Source organism: Sphaeramia orbicularis, chromosome 8 (genome assembly GCF_902148855.1).
Source record: "Sphaeramia orbicularis chromosome 8, fSphaOr1.1, whole genome shotgun sequence".
Taxonomy (NCBI): domain Eukaryota; kingdom Metazoa; phylum Chordata; class Actinopteri; order Kurtiformes; family Apogonidae; genus Sphaeramia; species Sphaeramia orbicularis.
Genome location: NC_043964.1, coordinates 28358451 through 28385538, shown reverse-complemented (window position 1 = coordinate 28385538; position 27088 = coordinate 28358451). Strand labels below are relative to the sequence as shown.

General features: G+C 36.8%; 2 protein-coding genes across 2 annotated transcripts; one reads left to right on the top strand and one right to left on the bottom strand.

The window, feature by feature from the left end:
* The first annotated feature begins 16572 nt into the window (after positions 1 to 16572).
* Positions 16573 to 17895, top strand: LOC115424440 (dexamethasone-induced Ras-related protein 1-like). The gene is made up of 2 exons (XM_030141708.1): positions 16573 to 16885; positions 17016 to 17895. Exons 1-2 carry the CDS (start codon positions 16615 to 16617, stop codon positions 17537 to 17539), a joined length of 795 nt encoding a protein of 264 aa, XP_029997568.1. The 5' UTR covers positions 16573 to 16614; the 3' UTR covers positions 17540 to 17895.
* A 684-nt stretch (positions 17896 to 18579) lies between these two features.
* On the bottom strand, positions 18580 to 19386 carry med9 (mediator complex subunit 9). Its single transcript, XM_030141443.1, has 2 exons — positions 19266 to 19386; positions 18580 to 19072 (listed from the first exon to the last, which is right to left on the bottom strand). The coding sequence occupies exons 1-2, from the start codon at positions 19343 to 19345 to the stop codon at positions 18853 to 18855; spliced, it is 300 nt and encodes a 99-aa protein (XP_029997303.1). The 5' UTR covers positions 19346 to 19386; the 3' UTR covers positions 18580 to 18852.
* Between the last annotated feature and the right edge of the window lie 7702 nt (positions 19387 to 27088).

Sequence of the window (27088 nt, the reverse complement as noted above, 5' to 3'; positions counted from 1 at the left end):
TCAATCATTTCATCATTCCTATTTTTTAGTTGATATTTGTCGATTTTTTGAGAATAATTTAAATGAACAAAGTACAACATGTACAACACATCAACTTTAACACTATGCAGATATCCCTACCCTTTTAAAAAAGTGTGAAAATAAAATAGTTCTGACAGTCATGTTCCAATCATCTACAGAAAAATCCATTAGGACATGCAGAAAGTCTTCTCTCTTCACTTTCACCAGATAATCCTCAAAGTATGTCCATGAATGTCCTATTTTAAAGCAATAATACACTTGGGCTACAATAAGCAAACTAATCGGTTTTCTTTCCTTCCTTTTAATGATAAAATATGCAAAATACACAAGTTAGCCTCCACAGGAATAACACTTTCGATGAGTTCCAAAATGAATTGAGTAACCTTTTTCCAAAACTATTGAAGTTTTTCACATACAATGAAACATAGTGAAACATAATTATCCCCACATTTGTGCATAGTTACATTAGACTGGACATAGACTGGCCACAAAATGAGTTGCTGCTTGAACTGAAGTATTGTAATTGCACACAATCTGTGGATGGATTAATACTACAGTTGCAAACATGCACAGTACTGACCTATACTATAAAATGCCTGCACTAATTAAACTTAGATGATGTATGTCATGCATGATGGAAAATGCTAGCTTTTTTGCACTGCAGTGTAACTTATGGGATAGTTGAGCTAATGGGATACAGGTCAAACAAAATGATTAAAAATGAAAAGATGTATTGAATGACATTTTGCAGGACCTCAGTCGCTGTATGGGGGGTAAGACAACATCAGATAAGGAGGTAATGCAGCCTCAGTGGAGGCTTTCCAGTGCCGGAGGTACAAAGGCAGGTACAAAGATGGAGATTCTGGCTGTGAGCAGCAGGAGAGCAGCTTTTCAAACAGTGAACTAATTAGTTCGCTGGTGAGGATAAGTCTTCCTGTAAGCGTTTCATTTCTCTTTTACACACTTTTTCTTAAGCATTTAGGCATAATGAAATACCACTGAACGTACTATGTATTTGTTCATTTAAAGCTATTTTTATATAATCATCAGAAGTTTTTATAAACATGAGAAATGGGTCATGAGGCTGTGAAAATTATATGCTTTACCTCATAGGAAATCAAACTGAGAACCTCTAGCTCCCAGAGTGCAGCAGGATTATTAAGCTCAAAATACAGTATAAGGTGGAAGGTGTTATTAAAAGTTTTTGTTATAAGTCGGAATGCACCAATCGGATACCAGTATTGGGCTTTGGCTCCGATACTCAGTGTGTGTACTTGTATTCGAACTCGCAAAAATAATCTGATACAATTGAACCGATACCACTTATGGCCATGTGACATTCACAGTTCAATGCAGCAGGTACACGGCGGTGGAATAGTGTGTGGGGAGTGTGAAGAGTGTGGAGATTTAACGAAATAAATGACGGTGATAAAAGTAATGCTGACTGCAAGTAACGTTAAAGACACAGACAGATATGGACGGAGTGTTCTGTCCGTCCTCTGCGTACATTCCATCCATTTTCCAGGTACTCACGGATGCGTACCCTGATGGAGAATACCAGCGGGAACCGTGGAGGTAAAGGATCTGTTCAAAGAGCAACTGTGTGAGTTAGAGAAAAACTACTGACAGATTTATGACAGCTACCCAGGGCTGGGCCGGTTTCCATCCTACTTATAATACTATGGAAGTACGGAGCGGTGCAGACAGTGCTGCTAACGGAAGTGAAAGCGAAACTTATCGCTCATTTATCTTTTCTGTACCTGCTGAAGCTAACCTTTCAAACCTTATCAGTGAAAACGCTGCAATATTATAGTATCCACATTAGTGTTACCTCTGTCGTCTCCATGTTTGTTATTACTGACTTTCTTCTTCTCAAAAAATTTTATTCTTCTTCATGGTATTTGTCCAGTATGGTTGATTAAGAGCGGCGCCCCCTGGTGGACTGATTGACAATCGCTCATTCCAACACATTAAATGCCAGTAGCAGCACCTTGTTACAGTCAGACTAATAACAATGACAATAAAGCACATATACAAAAGGAACTAAGAACTGGAATGGGATTATTAAGTACTCGTATCGGTACTCGGTATCGGCAAGTACTCAAATGTAAGTACTTGTACTCGTACTAAGTCTGGAAAAAAGTGGTATCGGTGCATCCCAAGTTATAAGTCATCAATCTGCACATATAAGTTTGACCTCTTGCCATGCACATTCCTTGAAAGGTTATTTAATACTACTGTAACTGCATAATTTGACTCATATTGAATGTTGGCTGCGAATACACTGTCATTCTTTTTAGGAAATGCCTTATGTTTATTTCTGCCTTTTGTAGCATGAATTATAATCACAAAGCTTGAACAGTTGATTGAATGATTGATTGATTGATTGATTGATTGATTGAAATCTTTATTTCGAACATGTGGACAATGAAATTAAAACAAAAACCAACCAACAAAATATCAGTACTAGTACAAAAAAGGTTGGTAAGTAAACAAAAGAGAGAGAGAGAAAAAAAAGAAATTTTTAATAATAATAATAATAATAATAATAATAATAATAATAATAATAATAATAATAATAATAACAATAACAATAATAATAAATAAATAAATGAAATGATATTATACAGGCTGAAAAAGGAGTAGGAAGAAGTGAAAACTTATATATTTATATCTCCAATCTCAATCTTGTTATATTTACATTTGACGTCAGTTTTCTTTATCAAATGTTCAGACATTTCCACTAAAATTATTGTTTGTGTATGTGTTTCTATATTATATTTCTATGCCATGTGATTCATGTGTCACTTTCCTGTTGACAGTATCACATACAAAGTCAGAGAAGGACAATGTCACCGCAGATTAACGCGGACAATCACAGACACAGATGAGAGCATATTACCGAGGCTGAATCATGTCTCCAACTTGAAGCCCACTGTACCGGTGTAATGAACATGCCTGTGCATGCTACCCTTGTAATTAGTAGAAGAGAACGTGCATATATGCCCTGTTAGCCAAACAGTAGGAATGTCCGATCTGCCCACTGAGCACTAACCTTCTCAGCAGCTGGTGGGATTGGCATCACACTGAGTCCGAATGGGTGTCGATTACACAGTGTAGATGTAAACAAAAACAGAGAAAATGGGCATTACAGACCAAGTGTGCAATGTGTATTTGCATATGATTTACTCCATTATGAAATCCCGCTTTGTTGATGTTATTCACAGCACTTGGAATATGTTCCTTCAATCGAGAACTGAGCATCAAATCATGAAGGCTTATTGTGATGGGCGGCTGTGACTTCTTTTAAGTAAACAGCATTAAGCCTTAGTTGGATCTCAAAGGAAGTGATAGAATTATTATCATAAGATTCTTAACAAATTTAACTGTGCAGCAAAAGATAGTGAATAGCTTTTATTCTGATCCATATCTGTAATTAAATGAATTTCTCTTTCAGATATGGATACACCTATTTCAACCACATCTGACCTCATAATAGTTGGTTCAAGAAGGTGATATTTTGATTATTTATTTGCATTAAAATCATCACAGGTATCATCCGATTGTGACCTTTCTCTGCATCAGTATGCAAATGCTTATGTAATACTGAATGCAGTCAGTGATGAGTAGGCTTTTACATGTATTATCACATTAAGGTGTGGATTTAATAAACCGACTGCCATGTAACATGTAACACGACGTGTAACATTTGGAGACAGCTATCAGACGATTTTGCATTTCAGAGAGAGCATTGTGGATGTCAGTTAGATGTGACTGTAGCTAACACATATGAGCTGTACATACGGTAAATTGCTGAAATTTAGCTTGAAAAATAACTGGTTTCAGACAAATCATATATAAAAGTATGATTGGTTTTGACCTTTACTTGTAGTTCAATATTTTTTACATGACAGCAGACGTATCACAGATGCTTTATACCCCAGCTCAGGTCTCTGGAGGGGAGTTTATGTAATATTTGTTGTGGGTTTGCCAGTGGACTTAAAATGTTGACATAACTGCCTAGGTGGTAGTGCACCTAATATCAAAGGTGTGTGTACTTGTGTGTGTGTGTTTGTGAGATGGAATTAAAATGATCAATCCCTGCAAAAGACTTGATGCCTTTCCCTACCCCACCTTCTCTTTTTGTCTCTGCGTGAAGCTCCTAGAGTTACGTAAACAGTGCAGCAAAGGGCAGCAGCTCTGTGACGTCCAAGGTTAAGCATTTATAAGATCACTCAGTGGTAGTCACATTTGCCACCTTGGCTGCTCAGTGAAGTAACACAGGTTTGGTATTAGCCATTACCTATAATACAGGTCTGCAGAATGCCTCATGGAAAGAGTGAAGTTAGGAAAGCCAATTTTCCAACAGTGTTTCAGACTGAGCTCCTTTGTATTTAGACTCACTGGGAAACAAACAAGCCTGTTACATCTGCGACATACAAGTGGCCAAACACACTGGGAAAAATAAACTGAATATTCTGTTAACAATAAAAGCTCTTATACTCTTTATCAAAAGATTCAGTGTGCAAGATTTAGGGTGACTTTATCTGTAGAAACAGAATAAAAACATTCACCATAATTATGTCTTTCCATAGTGTATAATCACCTCAATAATAATCACTGTGTTTTCATTATCCTGTATGATATCTGCTATAATTACATTCAGTTCATACCAGATGCCATCAAGTGTTAAGGATTACAATCACGGTGTTTAGTGACTTTAGGCCCAAAATGGACAAACCAAACTCTGGCTCTAAGTCTTCAATATTTTGCAGCTTTAAAAATTACTGTAGAGGAAGGAGTTAGGGGTACCCTCTGATGCCGCGTTTCCACTACATGGAACCGGCTCGACTCAGCTCTACTCGACCCAGGTACCAGGTCCTATTCCTGGAGACCGTTTCCATTACAGGATACTACCGATTTTACAGTACCTGGACGTCATAGCAATGCGGTGCGTTACTTCCGTGTCATCTGCTCAGAGAGTTGCTGATAAACTTGTTGCTTGTTGTCTTGTCAAGCTCATGCTGAATTTTTATGTTGGCCACCAAAGACTAATAATGCTGCGTTTTCACTACGTGGTACCGGCTCTACTTAACTCGACTCGGCCTTTTTGCATTTGCATTACGAAAAAGGACCTGGAATCTGGTACCTGGTACTGGTTTTTTGGTATCACCTCCGCCGAGGTTCCAAGACTGGGGAACAGACACTAAAACATGCCGTGTAAACACTGCAGACCACTGACTGATCAGAGAGTTGTCTATGTGACCCGTCATTTTACAAAAAACAGATGCGTAAGAAGTTGACAGTAAATATAGCAGTAGGTTAATCCACATGATAACAGCCCGCAAATCTACACCATTCAGTCAGGAGATTCAGTCTTTGGTGGCTGATGTAAAAATTCAGCATGAGCTTGACGAGACAACAAGCAACGAGTGAGTTAATCAGCAACTCTCTGAGCAGACGACATGGAAGTAACACACCACATTGCTATGACGTCCAGGAATACGGTCTCCAGGAATAGTATCTGGTACCCGAGTCGAGTCGAGTCGAGTCGAGTCGAGTTGAGCTGGTTCCACGTAGTGGAAACGCGGCATAAGTTACAGTCTCTAACTTCACTATTAGATGAAACTTATATTACAGACTAAACCTTTAAAGGGGTCATATTTTGCTAAACCCACTTTTATTAGTCTTTGGTACATTTATTTGTGCACACACACACACACACACACACACATACACACACAAATTTTTTAAACGGCCCACAACGTTTAACTTTCATGGGGCCCACAATTGCTAGTGGCGCCCCAGATACAAGCTATTGAGAAATTAAGTGAAAAACCAATGCAAAAAATGAATACAACTCTGGATGGAAGTATCATATTTAATGTGACTGATGAAATAATGTGTCACTTTTTTTCAGTGAGTGTACTTCCTTTTTTCTTTGTGTATTTTTTATCTATGAAGTGATATATCTTTCCCTGCAGTTTTTCTTACAGTTTAGCAGTTGTTTAGGTGATTGATACTCATTTTGATGGTTGTCGGGTAAATTAGCTTCTGAACTTACTACCATTTCTTTAGATTCAAATAGTAATCATGTAAGCAGTCACTTCACAGATATAAAGCAGCGTTAGCATTCAGTGAAATCACTAGATGAATTTAAGACAGTTTTCTTACAGCTTTAACTCAAGAGATTTTTTTTTTTTTTTTTACCTTTCTAGCACTCGAAGTACAGCATGCCCAACATCTAGTTGCTATTTTTGCTCCTGTTATTTGGTTCTGAACAGGAAACAAACAGTTTATCATATTTTTTTTTACCCTAAAACATCCCAAACTGCTGATGGTAATGAGGGTAAGAGCAACAACACTGACCTGAGCTGGAAAATATCACATAGACCTGGAGGATTTGACCCAGCAAAAGAGTCTCTTTATGTGTGGCACAGTGGGCGATCCTTTCCACAATATGATGAATGATGATTGTAGTAAAGATTAGAGCAGCTTAGAGACATGTTTGATGAGTATGAACAGGGGCCGGTAGAATTCTACTTATCAATGCATTGATTCATTAGAAAAAATAACAATCTGGCTACATAAACTCTAGGTCAGGACATCAGGAGAACCATGTAAATCACCATCTGTTGGCTGTGTGTGGGGTTATGAACTGATGCCAGTCATTCATGCAATGATTCAGACACAGAAAGGTCGGAAATCTGAAAACACTCTGCTAATAGTCTGTTCTCTTTAACCATCCTCATCCCTTAACATGCTACAATTACGCCAATGAATCTAACATTACGTCTTTCTCTGCTTAAATACATTAAAATTGCTCTCCATTTTACTCGGCTCTCAAAGAAACCAGTGAGATAAATAACAAACTAGAATCGCAGGTGTCATTCTCCTTGTGTTGTTTTGCTTCACATATTTACAACCTCATGCTGTACGTCATGTAGTGAGCTCAGCGTCAGGTTGCACGCATCTGATAAAAAACTGAGTTGACAGATTGTTGGTTAAAGAAAACATACAGCTGGACTACAAACTAGACCTGGACCGAGGCCAGAGCTCTGATTGGCTTTGAAACCTGAAGCTTTTGTATTGGAAACCATGAGCTTGTGCTTCATTCAACAGTTTCTCTGTAAGATGGCCTAGACTGACACGCAACAGCCTCAAGTCTCACGCCATGTGAATACAGTGAGACCCCTCCTCCTCTTCAATACGCAGAATCATTAATCAGGGGCTATTGTTCCATGACGGCAGAAAATTGCAATCCTTAGGTCCGTTGTTCTTTGTGAAACACAGACGATCAAGTTAACAGGACGGATACTTACATACCTATTGTCTAAACTAAAATACATCTTGGTCATTTATGTTCTTAACCCTTTCATACATACTGGTCATTACAGAGGACAGTTATTCTACAGCTGTTCTCTTTTATATTCATGGGTTTTGTTGTTGTAGTTCCATATCAGCCAACACAATGGACACTAATGCACCATCCCATACACTGCAATTCATATCATTACTGAAACTTTATGTTTTTGATAAACCTGATCTACGCTAACATGTTTGAGTGTAAATCAGTTGCAAATTGTTATTAGAACCGAAATTAACACTTTTCTTAAACAAAAAGGTTTTTTTAATATATACAGGGTGTCCCAAAAAAATGTATACACACTTTAAATAATTGTGAAGTAGGTGTTTACTAAAATTCATTTAATTTTCAAAATATAATAGAATTTGCAAACATCATTTTATTGTTTTGTCACCGCCTGTTCTCAAATTGATGTCCGTTCTGGTCCAGACACTGCTGACAATGCAAAACAATGAAATTGCACACATCGTGAAACAGTTCCCTTGGTATTTGTGCGCATTCACGTTCAATGGCTGCACTCAATTCAATTCACCTTTCTTCAAAGTTTAGTCTGGCTACCATCATTAATTCCAATGGGTTTAATTTGCAAAGAAAAAACAAACAATTGAGTTATCAGCTGCTAAAGTGTGTATACATTTTTTTGGGACACCCTGTATTATCTCCATGAAATGAGTAAGAACTAGTATTAGAGCAGACGTGGGCATTGTAAGGCCCGGGGGCCACATGCGGCCCGACAGCTGATCCTAACTGGCCCACATGAGGTCATTGGCAAATTAAAAGTCAATGCAAATATATATCATCATAATAAACGTAACCAATACAACCGCACTGCTTTTATTTTGAAGGATCTGCTAATTTACCATTTTTTCACACATACTCTCTGTACTTGCATAAGGCTTATGCACTGATTGGTTTGTTGGTCAGTTTCAGCCCATGAAGATGTCAGCTAAAGGCAAAAAAAGAAAGACTGATTCAGAATGCAGTTTTTAACAAAACATGGACTTGTAAGTATTTCTTTACTGAAGTCAGAGGTAAAGAAAAAGAAAAGGAACTGTGATATGCAAACAAAGCTGGATGCATTTATAGTTTTTCATGTAAAGTTAATGTGGAGCTGGTTTTGCACATTTTCAAAAGTCTTTTTGCGAATATTCATTAAATAGTTGTATTCTGTGCTCCACATTTTCATTACCTCCGCCAAGGAGGTTATGTTTTTGCCGGCGTTGGTTTGTCTGTTTGTTTGTCTGTCTGTCTGTGTGCAAGATAACTCAAAAAGTTATGGACGGATTTGACAATGATTACATTTTTGTGGTGATGGGAGGGGGGGCGGCGGCACTGATCTGCCTTCGCGGAGGTCTGTGCTCTCCGAGTGCTTCTAGTTTTATTATTGTATTGTTGCATTTACTTTTTTTGTATTATAGTAAAGTGTGTGTGTATATATATATATATATATATACATACATACATACATACATACATATATATATATATATATATATATATATATATATATATATATATATATATATATATATACATACATACATACATACATACATATATATATATATATATATATATATATATATATATATATATATATATATATATATATATATATATATATATGTATGTATAGAGAGAGAGAGAGAGAGAGAGAGAGAGAGAGAGAGATTAAGGAGAGCTGCAAGTGTATTGATCCGGCCCTTAACAACTGTCAAAGTTTCTCATGTGGCCCCATAGGAAACTTAATTGCCCACCCCTGTATTAGAGTATGTTAAAATGTGAGAGAACATCAGATTAGCTGCTTCAAAAATGCTTTTGTTTCATAGTTTTCACACCTTATATCACTTTCTGATATTGCGTTTTAAATACATGTTTCTTTGCTTCAAAAATTAAACACATGGTGTCCAAATGAGTGGACATTTTGATAACTCCATGAAAAATAGGTTCATTTACCATTTACCCAAAAAATTCAGTCTCATTGTTTTTTTTTTCGTGCCTAAAAAGGAATAAAAACACTCGGGAGAAAAATCTTGACTAAGGTTTTCATAATTCATGCATCAAAGGGTTAAAAAGCAAATTAGAAGATAATCATCTTACTAAGGTTTATACTCATCTAGGCCTGTGTCAAGAGTATAAAAAACTTTGTTTCTCTGGACAAAGCATCATTAGTATGGATTGTGTGTGATCTTCTAGTTTTAACATTCCACTGCGCCTGCATTTGAAAGAATTGTACTTGAATCTCCTTTATTAAAAATATCTGTACAAATGGACAGCACTTAACAATAGCAGCCAAAAATACTAGAACACTTGACATATTTAAGAAGTTTCATCTCTCTCTTTTTCTTCTAAATAGGCCATTAACCCATAAAGACTCAAACATCCACCAGCAACCAAAAGCATGTACTGATCTAAAATGTTTAATACCTGTTGATCCACAAATCCTATCAATACATGTAAATAACTGGTGTAAAATACAATTTGTCACACAATTTGACATTTCATGGTGATCAGATATGACCCATTTGGACGTTCAGAGGCTCCGTAGTGAACGTGGAAACACCGTCATCTTTGATTCATCAGTAAAACCCATGGAGTTGGATCAATGACAGTGGATGGAGACACTTGGTTTATGTTCAGTTAATGACAGATCTTACTGAAAAGTCAGTTTTTCATCAGTTCTCTCTCTTTTGATATAATAACCTTTGAAATTACAGTGAGTTTTCATGAACATCTAAATTAAATACAGAAAGTTAAATATAGGAAAATACATGATTTACAGTAAAAAAGCAATTGCTAAATTCAGAAGATAATATTATAATAAATGGTAATAAATCCCTTAAGCAAGTTTAAATAGAGAGAAAAATTCATTTGGGAACTACCAGAAAAGTAGCACTGGGTCTTTATGGGATAAAATACCCCCAAAAAATGAATGGAATATCTACAAAGTCATCATGCTCTATAAACTATTCAATAGAGCCATTATAAAGAAGAGATTTAGGTCATTTTCCAACAAAAAAGCAGGCTAGGCCTATTTCAGTGTCAATGTCACACATTCATTTTCCTTCACACGAGAAGCCAATTTACTTGTGTGATCACTGTCAGGTGTGATCATAGTGAAAATGATGGTGATGAAAGAACACACAGCTGTGTGATTCTTAACTATGTAAAAGACAGATCCAGCTCATTGAGTGCATATCAAAGTAAGAAGTGGACAAAAACAATAGGACTCACCTGATATTACATGTGATGGGGCAGCCGTGACCTAGATGGCTGGAGAGTTGGCTTGTGACTGAAGGGTTGCCAGTTTGATTCCCTGGACTGGCGGAGAGTTGTTGGCTGATGTGCCCTTGAGCACGGCACTCAACCCCCCATCTTCTCCCCGGGTGCCTGACATAGTGAGGCCACTGCTCCACATGCAGTATGTGTGACGCATGATCTAGTGATGAGTTAAACTCAGAGGACAACTTTCGGTGTGTGTGACAAACTACGACTGAAAAAAATAAAGATTCTATTCTATTCTATTCTATTCTATTCTATTCTATTCTATTCTATTCTATTCTATCTTTTGTGCTCAGAATAACCGTCTGTATATTTTATTAACATTATAAAATGAAATCATGTTTTGGAGGCAAAAAAGGATCAATATCAGATCTGTTAGAGGTTCTAATAATTTGGCCACTACTGTATGTATTTTATAAGTGCTTTAGCAACACAAACGGACCAACTATCACTTTATAAATAACTACAAGAGACTCTTTCTAAATCCTATCCAGAAGTGTTTTATAACGATGAATTTTGCAATTTAAACTGGGTCAAATTCCCATCTTTTGAGTTATGAATTATAATGTGTCTGTAGTGCTGCCCAAATATAAAAAGCTATTACATTTTTTGGATTACTTGGAGGTAAAATCGGTCAAATGTTACATTACTGTATAACAAGTCCATGTTTGCAGAAGCTGTGAAATGACCTCTTGCAAAGGAGCAGTATTTTTAACTTTTATTAGGAAATGATGTGAAGCAAAGGTCATAAGAGATGTGGAACACATTCAGTTGTAGGCACAGTGACATTTCACTCTGCAGGGCCTGTGTGATGGGGGCCTAACAAAATACCAGAAGCCTAAAGCTATGAAAATGGTCATAGAGTCATACTGTATCTCACACTCACAGCCTCCGAGACGTCTGTGTGCAAAAACAAACACCTTGAACACAAATGAGCATATGTTTTAGCTGAGTGATAATGAGACTTCTCACTCTTTAATCAAGCATATTACGCACATGAAACTGTTCATGTATGAACTGTTATTACGACAAATGGAGGGTGATGTAATAAGTGTTCTTGCTCTGTCTGCTTCCAGATTCCAGACTTATGTGTGCTGGTACCAAAACACGTCACTGCAGATGTTTTGTGAAGTCAGTCAACCAGTGTGTGGTTCCTCTGCTCTACAGAACATTAGAAACAATCGTATGCAGCTCCTCTTGGCAAAGGAAGACGTATTTCGCAGATTACATCTGAACAATCTGCCACAGTAACGTCACAACCTTTGCTGTGAGTCATAAGTCACCTACAAAATTGAAGAAATCCGTTATCACATCTAATTCATTTGCGCTTTCACAATAAAATGTAGTTTAAGTCTGAATGAAAACTGGGACCCATTCTTGCTTGTTTATTGCCACTTTTAAACCAGGTCACTAAATCAAAACACATCATTTTTGTTTTTCTATCACCTGTGAAGCTTCCTGTCCTCACACAGGCCCACAGCCTTTCTTTCTGTGGGATTTTCTGTCGTCTTAACTAATTGATGAAGGTAAACATGGCTGAGAAGGAAATGAGTCTAATGTGTATTAGTAGCCATGGCCTGAGTGGGCTGGAACTGGTGTGTTTACTCTGCTTGAGGGCCGCGTTGCCAGGACATTGTGTGTGTGGAAGTCTGCTCATGTAACAGAACAGACAGAAAAGAGGCTGGGACAGTCATGGTTCAAGACTGACGACGAGAGCGAAAGACAAAGACAGTGTGTCCAGCAGCAACTTTATATGTACAGACTGCGTGTGTGTGTGTGTGTGTGTGTGTGTGTGTGTGTGTGTAGGTGTGTGTGTGTGTGTGTGTGTGTGTGTGTGTGTTTTCTATGACTGATCTTGGGCTGGCATTCAGGTGAATGGCCAAGGTCTGTGTATTTGCCCTTGAGCCTCGACAAAATCTGCAGCGAAAATGTTTCTCTTCCTCTCACCAAACAAATAGCACAATCTTCTTCTGACCTTTTGGCTGTAATGTGTTTTAGAGCAGTTTGTGACTATTTTATAAGTAAAGACTTTCTCTGAACAGAACAAAAACTCCCATTATAATCATTGCATAAACCACTGCACCAGTTATTTTGTTTGACAAAATGATTTAGCAGCAGAGGAAGCACTCAGACCCTGCTTTTAAATGTTAATTAAAGAAAAAGGCTAAGAGCAGAAATGTAATATTACTCTTATAATTATTGATTCATCCATGTTTTCACCTTTAACCCTCAAAGACCTGACCACATGACAAAAGGAACTGCTAATTTATAAAATTATTAACTTATGAATCATTAATCCTATCATATTAAAATAATTCAGGTAAAATACAGTTTCTCATCTTTTTTTTCAGCGTTCTTTTTATTGGTAAAAAATGTAAAAAAAAAAAAGTGACAGTCATACAAGAAAAAAACAATACTTTGGAATTTTCCATATAACATATATACAATACCCACCATCTCCCTCCCCCCACCCTACAAAGTCCTGGGTAACGGTAACATTATATTAAAATAATTCAGGTAAAATGTTGTTTCTCATCTTTTAAGCTGCATCAGATGTGTGTTTTTTTGGTGAACATGGAAACACCATCATGTTCTGCAGCAGTTATTCACCAGTAAAAGCCATGTAATTTGACAAAGAACAGTTTCTGACACATCTTTTTATGTTCTTTCAATAATACATTTTGCTTTCTTCTCTGTTTTAATATAACCCATGAATTTACTCTGAGCTTTTCTGAACATGTACATAACCATTAAATTAAATATAGGAAAATACCTGATTTTCACTGAAAAATGCAACATGCAGAGAATAATATTAAAATAAATGGTGATGAGGTGTCATTTAATTTGGCACTGGAAAAACTGACTTTGACAAGATGTGGTTTATTTTCCAAACCTTCATGAATAACCTAAATGTGCAAATGCTTAGAACTGGACAAGGACTGTTGCAACCACCTTTATGACCTCAAAATAGCTTATTACTAGTTCTGTGGCTGGAGTATTACAGTGGTGCGCAAAAATATTAGAACACTTGTCAAATCTTAAAAAACTGCTGGTTTATTTGTTCCCAGAGCCTGAATTTCACTTTTTTTTTACCATTGCAAAAGGTAAAGGCAAAGGTACTGAAAATATTTCACCTACAAATTTATCAGTCCAGTAATTGTTTTACATTTTTCTCTAATATTTAGTGTGGACCCCCTTGGCAACAATCACAGCAGCGCATCTTTCTGGCATTGTGTCGATGCATTTTCTGAGAGTTTCAACCCAGTTTCAATGAATTCCACACTCTAAGAAGCTCATTCCAGAGACTTTCCCTAGAGTTTTCTTAGATTATTGAACAAACACATTCACCATTCACTATCAAAACAGCCAATCTAGAAAAACAAACTCTTGAAATAACAAAGAACTGCCCATGACAGCAGGGCAAAATGCACGGACACAAAGAGAAATGCTATGGGCCAGGATGTGACATTACATCTATCATATTACCATGCAGTGTTATGGCAGTGACATGCTGAACAAGGCATTCTGCACGTGTCCTATTATACATATAGCTGGGAACACACTGGCTTAATTACCGACCAGTAGCCAGCGGTGTAGAATTGCATTGGTCCACTCTATCCTGGTTACACAAACCCAACGCTCACACCTTATCTTGGACAGGCAGGCTTAGGTACACCTATCTGGTTTCACCCCTGATGCCCCAGAGTACTAAAAAAGGTCATCAGTATGTGCAAGTTTGATCTCCTGATGAACGCCTGGTAAATAGATGCAGGACCAAATATTCTTAGATTTATTATGGACAATATGAAAAGAAACAAAACAGTATTTTGGGATGTGAGGACAGAGAGGAAGCAAAGAAAAACAACGGACACGGCCAATGAAACATGAAATCCTCTAAAAGGAGGTTATTCATTCAGTAAACATCACACATGACAACTGCAGGAGTAACACATGAACCACACCTTTTGCATGTTTCTTCTTCTTTTATTTTGGCTTCGGAAGTGATGATCTCTCTCAACAGTGAGGTGAGAATATAAGTGAAAGACGATAAGTGGTTAAGGTGGTAAAGCAGATGAGCAGAGTTTGAGTCACACACTCTGGGCTCTATCTTTAGAAAGACTGCGTGGTACTTCGATTAACGCATATGAGAAAATCAATACAAATTACACTTCCAAGCATCAGTTACACACAGATGTTCTTCAATTGGATTCTTTATCACGTTTTCACACTGTTAGCAGCATTCGTGACTAAAGGTTTTTGTTATTTTTAGAGGATGTCATTTTTCTCAAAGATCTGGATGATAACTCCTGTAGATGTTTTGCTTTATGTTGGCTAATAATACAACAATAAAGTGACATGGTTACTCCCATAACAACTGTATGTGATTGATATCAGACAAATATGTGGATTCTCAGTAAATAAAGTACTGCCCCCCCCCCCCCCCCCCCCCCCCAACATGCTCTGTCTGCTGGTGTGTTTCACTGCACCCCCCTCCATTTCCCTTAAGTCAAACTGCACTTGGTTTCCAGGAAAAGGCAGTTCACCACCTACACAGAAGCATTTTTCTAAATAATTTGGCCATGATATGATCAGGCTAAGACTTTGAAGTGACCCAGTGACCCTTTTGTGTCAGTTCCCAAATGACATTTTCCTCTATATTTAACCCTTCTTAAGTGATTTATCACCCTTCATTATAATATTATCCTCTGTATTTTGCATTTTAGCAGTATAAATCAGATATTTTCCTATATTTAATTTACTGACAATGAAAATGTTCAATAAAGCACAGATTAAAGTTTAGGTTTATTCTATCAAAAACAGAGAAAACTGCAGAAAAAGTGACTTTTTCAGTCAAATTGAACATAAATCAAGCATTTCCATCCACTGTCATTGATCAAACTTCATGAGTGTTACTGGTGAATCAATGTTTTATCACCATTAATTATAATATTATCCTCTGAATTTTGCATTTTTTACAGTGAAATTCATTTATTTTCCTATGTTTAATTGACTGATCATTAAGATGTTCATAAAGCCTCAGAGTAAAGTTAAAGGTTATTGTATCAAAACAGAAAAAAACATTGAGATGGTGACTTTTTCAGAAAAATATAGCATTAACTGGACACAAATCAAGTGTCTTCATCCACTGTCATTGATCCAACTCGAGGGATTTTACTGGTGAATCAATGTTGTAGAAGATGACGGTGTTTCCACAGTAACTATGGTGCTTCTGAACGATCCAAATGACTTTCAGAAGCATTTGATGACCACGAAAAGATGACAAACTGCATTTTACACCAACTATTGGCATGTATTGATAGAATTAGTGGATCAACAGGTAGTAAACATTTTAGATCAGTATGCTTTTGGTTGGTGGTGCATGTTTGGGTAAAGGCTGATCCACATTAAAACATTGTAATTACTGTGAAATTGTGCACTGCTTTGAAATATGTTTAATTAAAGTAATGCATACGCTGCAGATTTATGTGCAAAAAATATAGTTTGTGGCACATAATATGATATAGCGCTTTAAATGATAATCTTGAGCGTTTTAAACTCCACAAATAATCCGTTTTAACGTTTGGTTTTGGGTGTTTGCGCATAAAAAACGAAATTCGATCAAAATCCAAGAGTAGATATATTCAGACAATTCTGCAGAATACTCCTGAAAACATGCCCAGTTCTTCTCCCTTTTCTTGATGAGGGCTGGCCACAGCTGACGCACAAAAACAGCCACAGTAACATTATAATTTCAAGTCTGCTCCTGCTCCCTAAGGCAGAGCGTGACGCATGACGCATCAGGGAGGCGCGGCAAACTTCCCCCATAAATTGTCCGCTTGCCCTCCTGTGTCTTCAGACAGAGAGGTTAGACCCCCTCGGATCACTGAAAAGGATCTTAAATCTTTCCTATTCACCCTTATCCACTGGGTGCAGCTGCAGCAAGCATGATAAAGAAAATGTCACCATCCGAGAACGACTTTGACATACCCGCCAAGAATTGCCACAGGATGGTGATTCTGGGCTCCACTAAAGTTGGGAAGACAGCTATCATCTCTCGGTTTTTGAACGAAAGGTTTGACGACCAGTACACACCTACTATTGAGGACTTTCATAGGAAATTCTACAGCATCAGAGGGCATGTTTACCAGCTGGACATCTTGGACACATCTGGAAATCACCCATTTCCAGCAATGAGGAGGCTTTCAATACTCACTGGTAAGTTGAGTTTTTACAGGATTTATTTGCTTACATGCATATTCTCCATCTGCACTTCAAAACACTGCATCTGTTTTTTTTTTTTAATTATTATCATCACACTAACTCTGTCCTCTCTTTTGTCTTGCAGGTGATGTATTCATCTTGGTTTTCAGTCTGGACAACAGAGACTCATTCCAAGAGGTGCAACGTCTCAAGCGTCAAATATTCGAAACAAAGTCCTGCCTGCGAAATAAAACCAAGGAAAACGTGGATGTCCCGTTGGTCATCTGCGGCAACAAGTGTGACAGAGACTTTTACCGTGAAATACAGGAGGATGAGATTGAGCAGCTGGTTGGAGGAGACGAGCACTGCGCCTACTTTGAGATCTCAGCAAAGAAGAACATTAACGTAGACCAAATGTTTCAGACTCTGTTTACCATGGCCAAGCTGCCCGACGAAATGAGCCCCGACCGACACTGCAAAGTTTCCCTGCAGTACTGCGAGGTTCTCCACAGAAAGTCCTTCAGAAACAAGAAGTGCAAAGACGGGAATGCATATGGTGTCGTGGCGCCGTTTGCACGGAGACCAAGCGTGCACAGTGACTTGATGTATATTAAAGAAAAGGCAATTGGAGGCAGTCAGACCAAAGAGAAAGGCTGCATCATTTGCTGACACTGTACATCCCAGTGTGCAAAAGGACTTGATAAGACTCTTACCTGAACTACTGCAGTCAGAACATGCCCCCAAAAAACAGTGGATTTTCTGTGCACATAGGACAAGTGTCTCAGCTCACTGGCCTAAAACCTGTGTAATGATACAGTAGATAATCTGAAGATGCTGTAAAATCTACTAGAGTTTGCCTAAAGTGGCACTGGAGAAAAAAAAATAAATGTTTACATTTTGCTATTTTTAAAGACTTGAATGTATGTTGCATTATGAACAAATTTTATTGAGTATGTATTTATGTCTACACCAACTTTTGCAAAAAAAGAAAAAAAGAAAAAAAAAAAAAAAGGAAATAAAAACTTGTTACTTTTAAACTCGTTCTCTCTTTGCTCCTGCAGAATATTATCCATCAATGCACCATCACTCCCCACTTGTTAGAAAACTGACCCTTTGGAAATATGAGAATATGCATGATAGGATATGAGAATATGCCTAATAGGTTATGTTACAGACAAAATAACTGATACATAATTGATGTGACACCAGTTCCTCAACACACACACACACACACACACACACACACACATACACATATGTAATTTGTATATAAATCTTAGGACTGAACAGTATTAAAAAAGATTCTGACTGAAAATGCAATTGCAGCATATATATATATATATATATATATATATATATATATATATATATATATATATATATATATACACACATTTTTTTTTTTTTTAGTTGGAAGCATCATTATTACATCTCATTTTCACTAAAGAAAATATGATTTTTCAGCTGTTTGTGCCAGTAAGCATTTTCCATTACATCTACAGAATATGAGCCTGGACATCTCAGTAAACATCACAATGCTTCCCTCAGACATTGTGACTAAATTAAGCTGAAGTATAACTTTTGGGAGACAGATATTGCATTGAAACTTGATTTAGCTCATAGTTTAATAGTTCGATCTAGTTTATTTATTTATATTTAATTGTTAAAAGTTTTACTTTTGTGGTCATGCAAATAAAGTACGCATTAAGTCAAATACAAATAAGTTTATTTTATTACAAAATATATAAAAAACAAAACATCACGTTAATACAAATAATACCTTTAACAACAAAATTGAGACTAATGAGTATTCTGACGTTCAAAATCCATTGCAGGATGAAACAGAAGATGTTTTGGATCATTTCCATGTGTCCTTTATGTCCATCACATAGTGCTCCGTACATCAGTGGGTCATGAAGCCCTTCCTCCTCCTCCACAGTGTTTGGACATCCTCCACTTAATGCAACAGTGTAGTCTTCATTTCACGATGCTTTTGGCACGTCAAACATACACAGACCTTTATATTTCTGCAGCAGTTGGTTCTTGGTCCGGACCTGCTCCCTCAGGGTGGCCAGCTGCTGCTGCTGCTCCTGCGGACTGCTGTCGATCCCAGGCATGGTGGAGATCTGCTCCCGAGCTTCCTGGATCTTTGCTTTTAGCTTTGCCAGGTCTTGGTGGACATCCTGGCTGTCTTTGTCCATGCTAAACGGGTGACACACACAGAGGAACACAGGAAAATGTTAATCTTCTGCTACCTTTCAATAATGTTCCCCTCTGTTGTTCTTGCTATACAGCTAACGTCAGGTTTAGCTAGCAGGGCTAACTGTTTACATTACAGATCGTGCCTGCGAGTCGTATACAACCGTAACATGTGCTTAACAGTCGGTTTTCCTACCATTTAATGATATCATGAACCAAAGGCAGCAAAGAGCAATCTTCGCTCTCTTTCTCTAGTTTTGGTTGAGCCACCGCCATCGCAAAAACAAACTGACGATGGCTTCACAGCGGCGCAGAAATTTGACGTAATACTTCAACTGATTACGTCATTTCATGTGAGTCGTGGGCTAATTAAAGCAATAAATGTTGTCACTTATAATTGTTGGAAACAGACTTGCATTTTACAACATAAAACTCTATCTATCTATCTATCTATCTATCTATCTATCTATCTATCTATCTATCTATCTATCTATCTATCTATCTATCTATCTATCTGTCTATCATAATTGTTTGATAACAGTGTTGTATTGTAACCCCCCCCCCCCCGATAAAACAGTACAATAATATAATAATGAAATTTTATATATATATATATATATATATATATATATATATATATATATATATATATATATATATAAAGCTGTGGCACCACGTCTATGGAATGACCTGCCTCTACACCTACGGTCCATGGACTCTGTAGAGAGCTTTAAGAAACACCTCAAAACCCTCCTGTTCAAAAAGGCTTTTTAGTCTCCTACCTGACCCAGGGCCACCACAAACTGATTACATCTATGTATTCATCATAACGTACTCCATGTGTCATCCCCCCCCCCCCCCCCCCAGTCTCTCTATATCTCTATCGTTCTCTCTTTTCTCCTCCTTTACTCTCTCTCTCTCTCTTTAACCCCAACTGGTCAAGACAGACAGCCATCCTTCAGGAGTCTGGGTCTGCTCGAGGTTTCTGCCCGATAAAGGGAAGTTTTTCCTCGCCACTGTCACTAATCACAAGTGTTTGCTTAATTTGATTCTGACTTGAATTGATAAAGCACTTTGTGACTCTGTCTGTGAAAAGTGCTCTATAAATAAAATTGACTTACTTACTTATCTATCTATCTATCTATCTATCTATCTATCTATCTATCTATCTATCTATCTATCTATCTATCTATCTATCTATCTATCTATCTATCTATCTATCTATCTATCTATCTATATATATATATATGATGCAATAATAATACTAATAATAATAATAATAATAATAATAATAATAATAATAATAAAATGAAGAATGACACAACATAAAAGCCATCAGAGGACTATACATGAAATATTGTTCAACAACTTTTATGTACTAAAGGGTGATTACTTTGTCACTGCGTCAGATCCACACATTAATAATTAAATCAGTTAATTGACTTTAACTTCAGTTGGGAGGCTTTGCTTCCACAAGTATAAACAGCCTGATAATTAAAAACCTTTTGATAAATTTCATGGACTAACATTGTCTCCGAATCCCACTGTTTGGAAGTGGCTGTTGGCAAGTTGTGGTGCATTTACGAGCAAATCCAGTTTGGCATAATCAAAACAGGCAAATTTGTGGTACTGTTGCAATAAGTGTTGTCTTCTAACTTTCCTTCTTGCTCTGGTATGATTCCCAATTTTTATTGATATAATAGATGAGCCAAGAGATGGCAAATAGTTTTTAAGAAATAATTTGTACAGTGAGAAATAGGGCAGTCAATAGGTTTTAGTCATCTCTACTTTTTTTTTTTAACCCGCCACCACCACCACCCCTCTTCAGAGGACAACTTCATTTTTAATTACAGCTTGTGTTGACGTAAGAATCTCAAACTTTATATTCACATGTTCATCCATTCCTTGCTTGTATAATCATCAGTCATCTCTACTTCAATGCCAAATGTTTGCAAAATGATGGCTAAAGACCTCATATGGCCTAGCCTACATTTTGTTGAATTAGGCCACACTCTAATATACGGAACAAATAGCCTTACCTATGATGGCTGGAAAGAAAAGCTTCACACCTCACTACCTAGCAACCAGTGGCATTTTTGCTTGAATATATCCTCCCGTGCCTGGCAAGTGTGACACAATATGTAGTGTGCATATAGAGTGAAACATAGCAACCTGTGCAAACACTGATGTGCAATGGCACCATTCTGGTTTAATGGACCACAACATTGTGTCTATGTGTCAGAGTAGTTGTAGGATTGTATATAGGTCATACCTTTCCAGTGTGAACTGACCTCGCTCACATACATGGGTGCTTAGTGTTACAAATAAGTTAATGAGACAGCTTAAAAGGAAATCCCCCAAAAAGAGCTGATAGAAAACCATAAGCATCACTAGTACTTCCTTTTATGATTTCATTTTACTATTTCAGCTGCTCACATTTCAGAAGTTAAGTATTATATATCAATAAAGACAGACATAGCAATGCTGTATCTCTCTCAATTTAATCTTCTTACTCGTCTTAACTGATTCATATTCCTGAGATACCAGACCTCAGTGAATGATCTCTCTCTTCCCAGTGCTAATTTGTTTTGTGATAGTGTTTTTTTAAAGACTGTAGTTTCTTTACTATTTTTGAATTTGAACATGAAAACATGTTCTGTAATTTGTTTTATGTTAAGCAGTCTCAAACCAGAAAAAAGTTAGGATTTTATGGAAGATGAAAATTAGAAAACAAAGCAGTGATTAAAATTTGATTAGATTTGTATTGTCAGTATGAACATAACATAATAATTTCTTTATGTTAATATACATTGATTCCTCACTCATTCAGCAACATATTAACCCATAAAGACCCAGTGCTACTTTAGTGGCAGTTTGCAAATGAATTTTTCTCTATATTTAACCTTTCTTAAGTGATTTATCACCATTGATTGTAATACTATCCTGCTTATTTTGCATTTTTTCGGTGTAACTCATGTATTTTCCTATATTTTATTCACTAATCATGCAGGTGTTCATAAAAGCTCAAAGTAAAGTTGAGGGTTATTATATCAAAAACAGAGAAAACTGAAAGAAAAGTGACTTTTTCCACCAAAATATATCAATAACTCAACATAAACCCAGTGTCTCCATCCAATGTCATTGATCCAACTCTATGGATTTTACTGGTGAATCAGTGTTGTAGAAGATGACGATGTTTCCACATTCACTGCGGAGTCTTTGAACGTCCAAATGGGTCATATCTGATGACCATTAAAAGATGACTGTATTTCACACCAATTATTTACATGGATTAATTGGATTAGTGGATCAACAGGTGTTAAAAACATTAGATCAGTAGATGATTTTGGTATCCAGCGGCTGTTTGGGTCTTTATGGGTTAAAAAAAAAAAAGCACAGATAGAGCAATTTAAGGCTGGCAATAATAATGACTGAAATAATGATTTGGCACAAAAGCAGCATCCAGGAAAGCTTTTTTGGTTAATAAATGCATGAAAAAGTTATTGAAATGTTTTAACATGATGTCTTCAAAGACAAACAGGAAAAGGTTTAGATTTGTCAAGCTCTATGGTATAAAACAGAATGAAGAGATTCATAGAATGTGACTGTATTTTATTGTGTAAAGAACATGGGTACAAGATGAGCATTGTATTATCTGATAATTCAAATCACACCATATTCAGAACCATCATTCATCTATAGCTGCTACAACCTCATGGACTCATTATTACTGAGGCAAACCTTTGCCAAACACCATAATACACAGGTTCATTCTGGAAAGCCAGTTCAAACTTCACTGAAGAAATAGTCGGCCTTATGGTAACAGTACCCTTAAGGACTTTTCTGGGCTCTGAGGCATCTGGGACAGGGCATCACTTGGAGTAAACATGGACTGTGCTCAGACCAATCAGCATCCCAGGTATTCTGTAATAAAAATGGACCACATTTTAAAAGGACCTTCCTGATTGTTGCAGTCCAGAATCCAGTGTTTGTCACTGTCTGGGGTTGTATCCATAGGAGGCAAAGGCGATTAGAACTTTTGGATCAACATGAAAAGAACCATGAGGTTGTTCTATATATGTCAGCCCTGCAATTAACTGGTGACGCATCCAGAGTGTACCCCGCCTTCACCTGTTGATAGTCGGGATAAGCCATGACCCTCTGAAGGACTAAGTGAATCAGAAAATGGATAGATAGAGGTTAACTGACTCCCTTCAAGATGACAGTTGTGTCCGCTGACCCCATGCACAATTCATAATCACCTTCTCCATGCATCCTGGCTTGAAGAAGAGAGTGTGGGTGTTGGACTGGGCTGATGCAGTCCTCACATTCAACAACATGGACTTATATAGGGTGTCCCATAAGTCTCCATACAGAGGAGACATAATACATTCCATACATATATGGTTCTAACATGTATTTCTTTATATTTCAGATAACCCAGAGAATGCATTTGAATAAAGAGCAACAAATTGAAATCATCCTGATGGCCGGTTCAGCAAGCAGTCGTATGGTTGCAAGCGCATTTAACAGAAAACATGGGACGAGTATCACACACGACACTGTGGCAAAACTTATTGTCAAGTTAAAAAAAACAGGAAGTGTTTTGAATCAATTTGTTCCCGACAAAATGGCAGTCACATAGAGCATATTATATAAATAAAAATGGTTTATGTCAAGAAACGTTTATTTTTCCTATGTATGGAGACTTATGGGACACCCTGCACTGTTGCACACCTTAAAAAGAAAATGACAAAATTTCACCTAAAACACTTCATCACCTTGTATCTTCAAACCCTGAACATCTTTAAAATGGTGTGAATAGCATTATTAATAGTAGATTAATAGTAGACACCAAATTGTCCCACTTTTAATTAATTTAACTGCAAAGCAACGCAAAACTATAGCAGGGTTAGTATATGCTGGTCTCTCACAAAATAGATTTCCCGTACAAGTAACTGATTTTAACACCACATTTTTTACACTTGACCTGTGTATACTGTAGCTTTTTGTTCTCATCTATGGGTAAAATTAGCAGTTGATCTACTTCTCACTCATGCCACTCACACTCGTTAAATGTAGGAAGGACAGGTTCTCATTAGCCACCGCTGTAGAAATGCCATGATGTGACACAGCCACTTAACGTCTAATTAAGAATAGGTTTAGAGATTCTTGAACTCATGAATAGATTTGAACCAGACCCTTCAAATAGTCATGTGGTTCTAACTCTAATTTCAATGCATTTGTGCTATATGCTTCTAAAACTTACAAGCGTGATATATTTGACCCAGATTTGTGTTTGTAGGGCATTATGTATTCCATCGCCATTTAGGTCATAGGAAAGCTGTCATACCTCGAATTCTGATAAGTGGGTCATTTAATGACCTCGGCCCTCATGAAAAATTGTTTATATTTGCAAAAACACTAGCATGGACATTCTTGTAAATTAACTAAATTTACTGTTGGAAAGGTAGAAAATATTATAGCCTGTGCATAGAAGAGTATTTTTACAATGAGTGTTTGAGCTTCATTCTGATGCATTATGGGTTATTTTGACCCAGTTATGGATTCAGAATTGGGCACACGACAGGAAGAGGCTTGTTAACTCTCTCCATGTTGTAATATGCCAAAGGTTTTACACAAAGGCTTGCATATTAGAGATGCATCATGCATCTGACTTTATTTTTTGGATATTATCAGCATTTTAATTAATAAGAAACATGCCTCGCTGTGCAGAAGAGGCTTATATAGACGAACAACAACAGGCTTCACTTTAGACATTGCTTTTTTCACATTTCCTGAAGTCTTTTTAAACTATTATAATAATATAATATTAATTGTGGATCAGCAAGTTGATAAAACATTTCTTGATGTTTAAGGTGTGAATTACCTTAAGTGCAGACTGTGTGCTGCTACCTTAATGAGAAATTCATTTTTATAAGGATCTATTTTGTAGAAAACTGAAGAAAATTCAATGAGTAACATATTTCTATTACTGATTCATTTTAGAGTTAGAAGTTGAAATGTTATTGTTTTCTCTGTGTAGATTGTTTAGTAATGATTTAGACTGGCTGATTGAGCTGTGTGGGTCAGTAGGACCAATATCCAAAATCAGAATCAGTATTGGTGCATCCCTAATGTAAATATTATCATTATTGCTATTCCATACAGAGTATCAGCCATTCATTAAAGTATGCAAAGTAGACTGGTACCCATATCTGCAGTCACTATCATAACTAGCAATATGGTTCTTAAGAAACCCTACATTATTAAGAATAAGAATAAGAATAAGAATAAGAATAAGAATAAGAATAAGAATAAGAATAAGAATAAGAATAAGAATGAGAATGAGAATAAGAATAAGAATAAGAATAAGAATAAGAAAAAGAACAAGAACAAGAACAAGAACAAGAATAAGAATAAGAATAAGAATAAGAATGAGAATAACTTTATTTATATAGCACCTTCAGAAAAAGAGTTTACAAAGTGCTTTGACAGACAAACCAGAAGGGCACAACAGCAGAATACAAGATGCAAGCAAATACACTGAAACATAGAAAACAGCACAATAAAAGTTGTGCTGTTTTCTATGTTTCAGTGTTTCAGATATGTACAGCAAACCTGAAAACATGACACTCCAAATAAATTTGAGTGTATAGAAATAGAGAGGACAGAAATAAGGTAACATGATGCTGTCAAATCAATGCAAAAATGCAAAAATGAAGGAGTGAAATAAAACAACATCATGTATGTCAATATAAATTAATAACAAAAACTGAGTAAAATTAAATATTCAACATTAAAAAACATTGCAAACATGCAAACATTAAACAAATATTTTGCATCTCATACATATTTCTTGCTGGATCAGCTAAGGAAATGAAAGAATCTCTGGAATGATAGTGTGGTGTGATTTGATATGTATTAACTGATAAAAGGAAGTGAAGCAGACAGAAATTCTGTAAGAAGAGAAAAGGCACAATGATCTACATTGACTCCTGTTTTTGAGCAGAAATTCCAAAATTTAAACTTCCGATTCAAGAGGCTAGCTTCTCTGTGGGAAAGATGTCACCTCAGCTTGGGTGCATTTTATTTCTGTCAGGGGAGTTCTGCAGAACTGAAAACTTGGATAACAGCTGCTGATTTCCAGTGGAAGTCTTCCATAGTACTCCCCAAGAGGCTTGTTCTGGCCCACCCAGTTTTAGTGGTGACGTGAATAGGCCTCTGTCAGCTTCAGACTAATATGTCACATCCAAGTGTGTTCGGCAGATCTGGCAGGATGCAGATGTCCTACATGCTGAGCTGGGGTCTAAACTTAGCATGCATGGATTTATGAAAGATCATTTATCCACAGTCATTAAGTAAAGTTTTAAAAATTCTGTCCACTTTTTCATACTAAACATGAATTTTCAGTCTTATAAACAGGAGTAGAGTAAGAAACATAAAAATAATTTGAGTGCTTTGAGTCCAGTGAAGATTCTTGAAAGAAACTTGCACATTCTGACTTTATGTGCAATAAAAAGGAAGTTGGTGAAATTCACTTTTAACATCATCTAGTCATGAAAGAGGCATTGTCAGCTCCTATGCACAGAGGGTCTGTTCTTAATAAACATTTTGCAAAGTCAGTGATTCCCCTCCTACTACATCCACCCACATTTTGTCAACTATTTGGACAGTTCATGTTAACTTTTAATTTTAGTGCTGCAGCATTTGCAACTGTTTTCTTTTCTTCGAGTCTGACATTGTACCAAAACCCACAGTTAATTCAATATTATTGTGCAAACCATAGGATTGCACCATTCTACTTAGAACTGCCTCGACTACTGCTAGGTAATTATCTTATAAAACTGCCTCAACTCATCAGCTTTTCCTTGAAAACCAATGCACGGTTCCAAGGAGCCTTTATATTCTCATGGTTTTTTCACAGGATTCTTTTTAATGGTGTAATTGCATTTCAGCTGGGGTAAAAGGAGTCATGCAAACTTTGAAAAGAGCATAGTTACTCCTTGTTCCAGCATT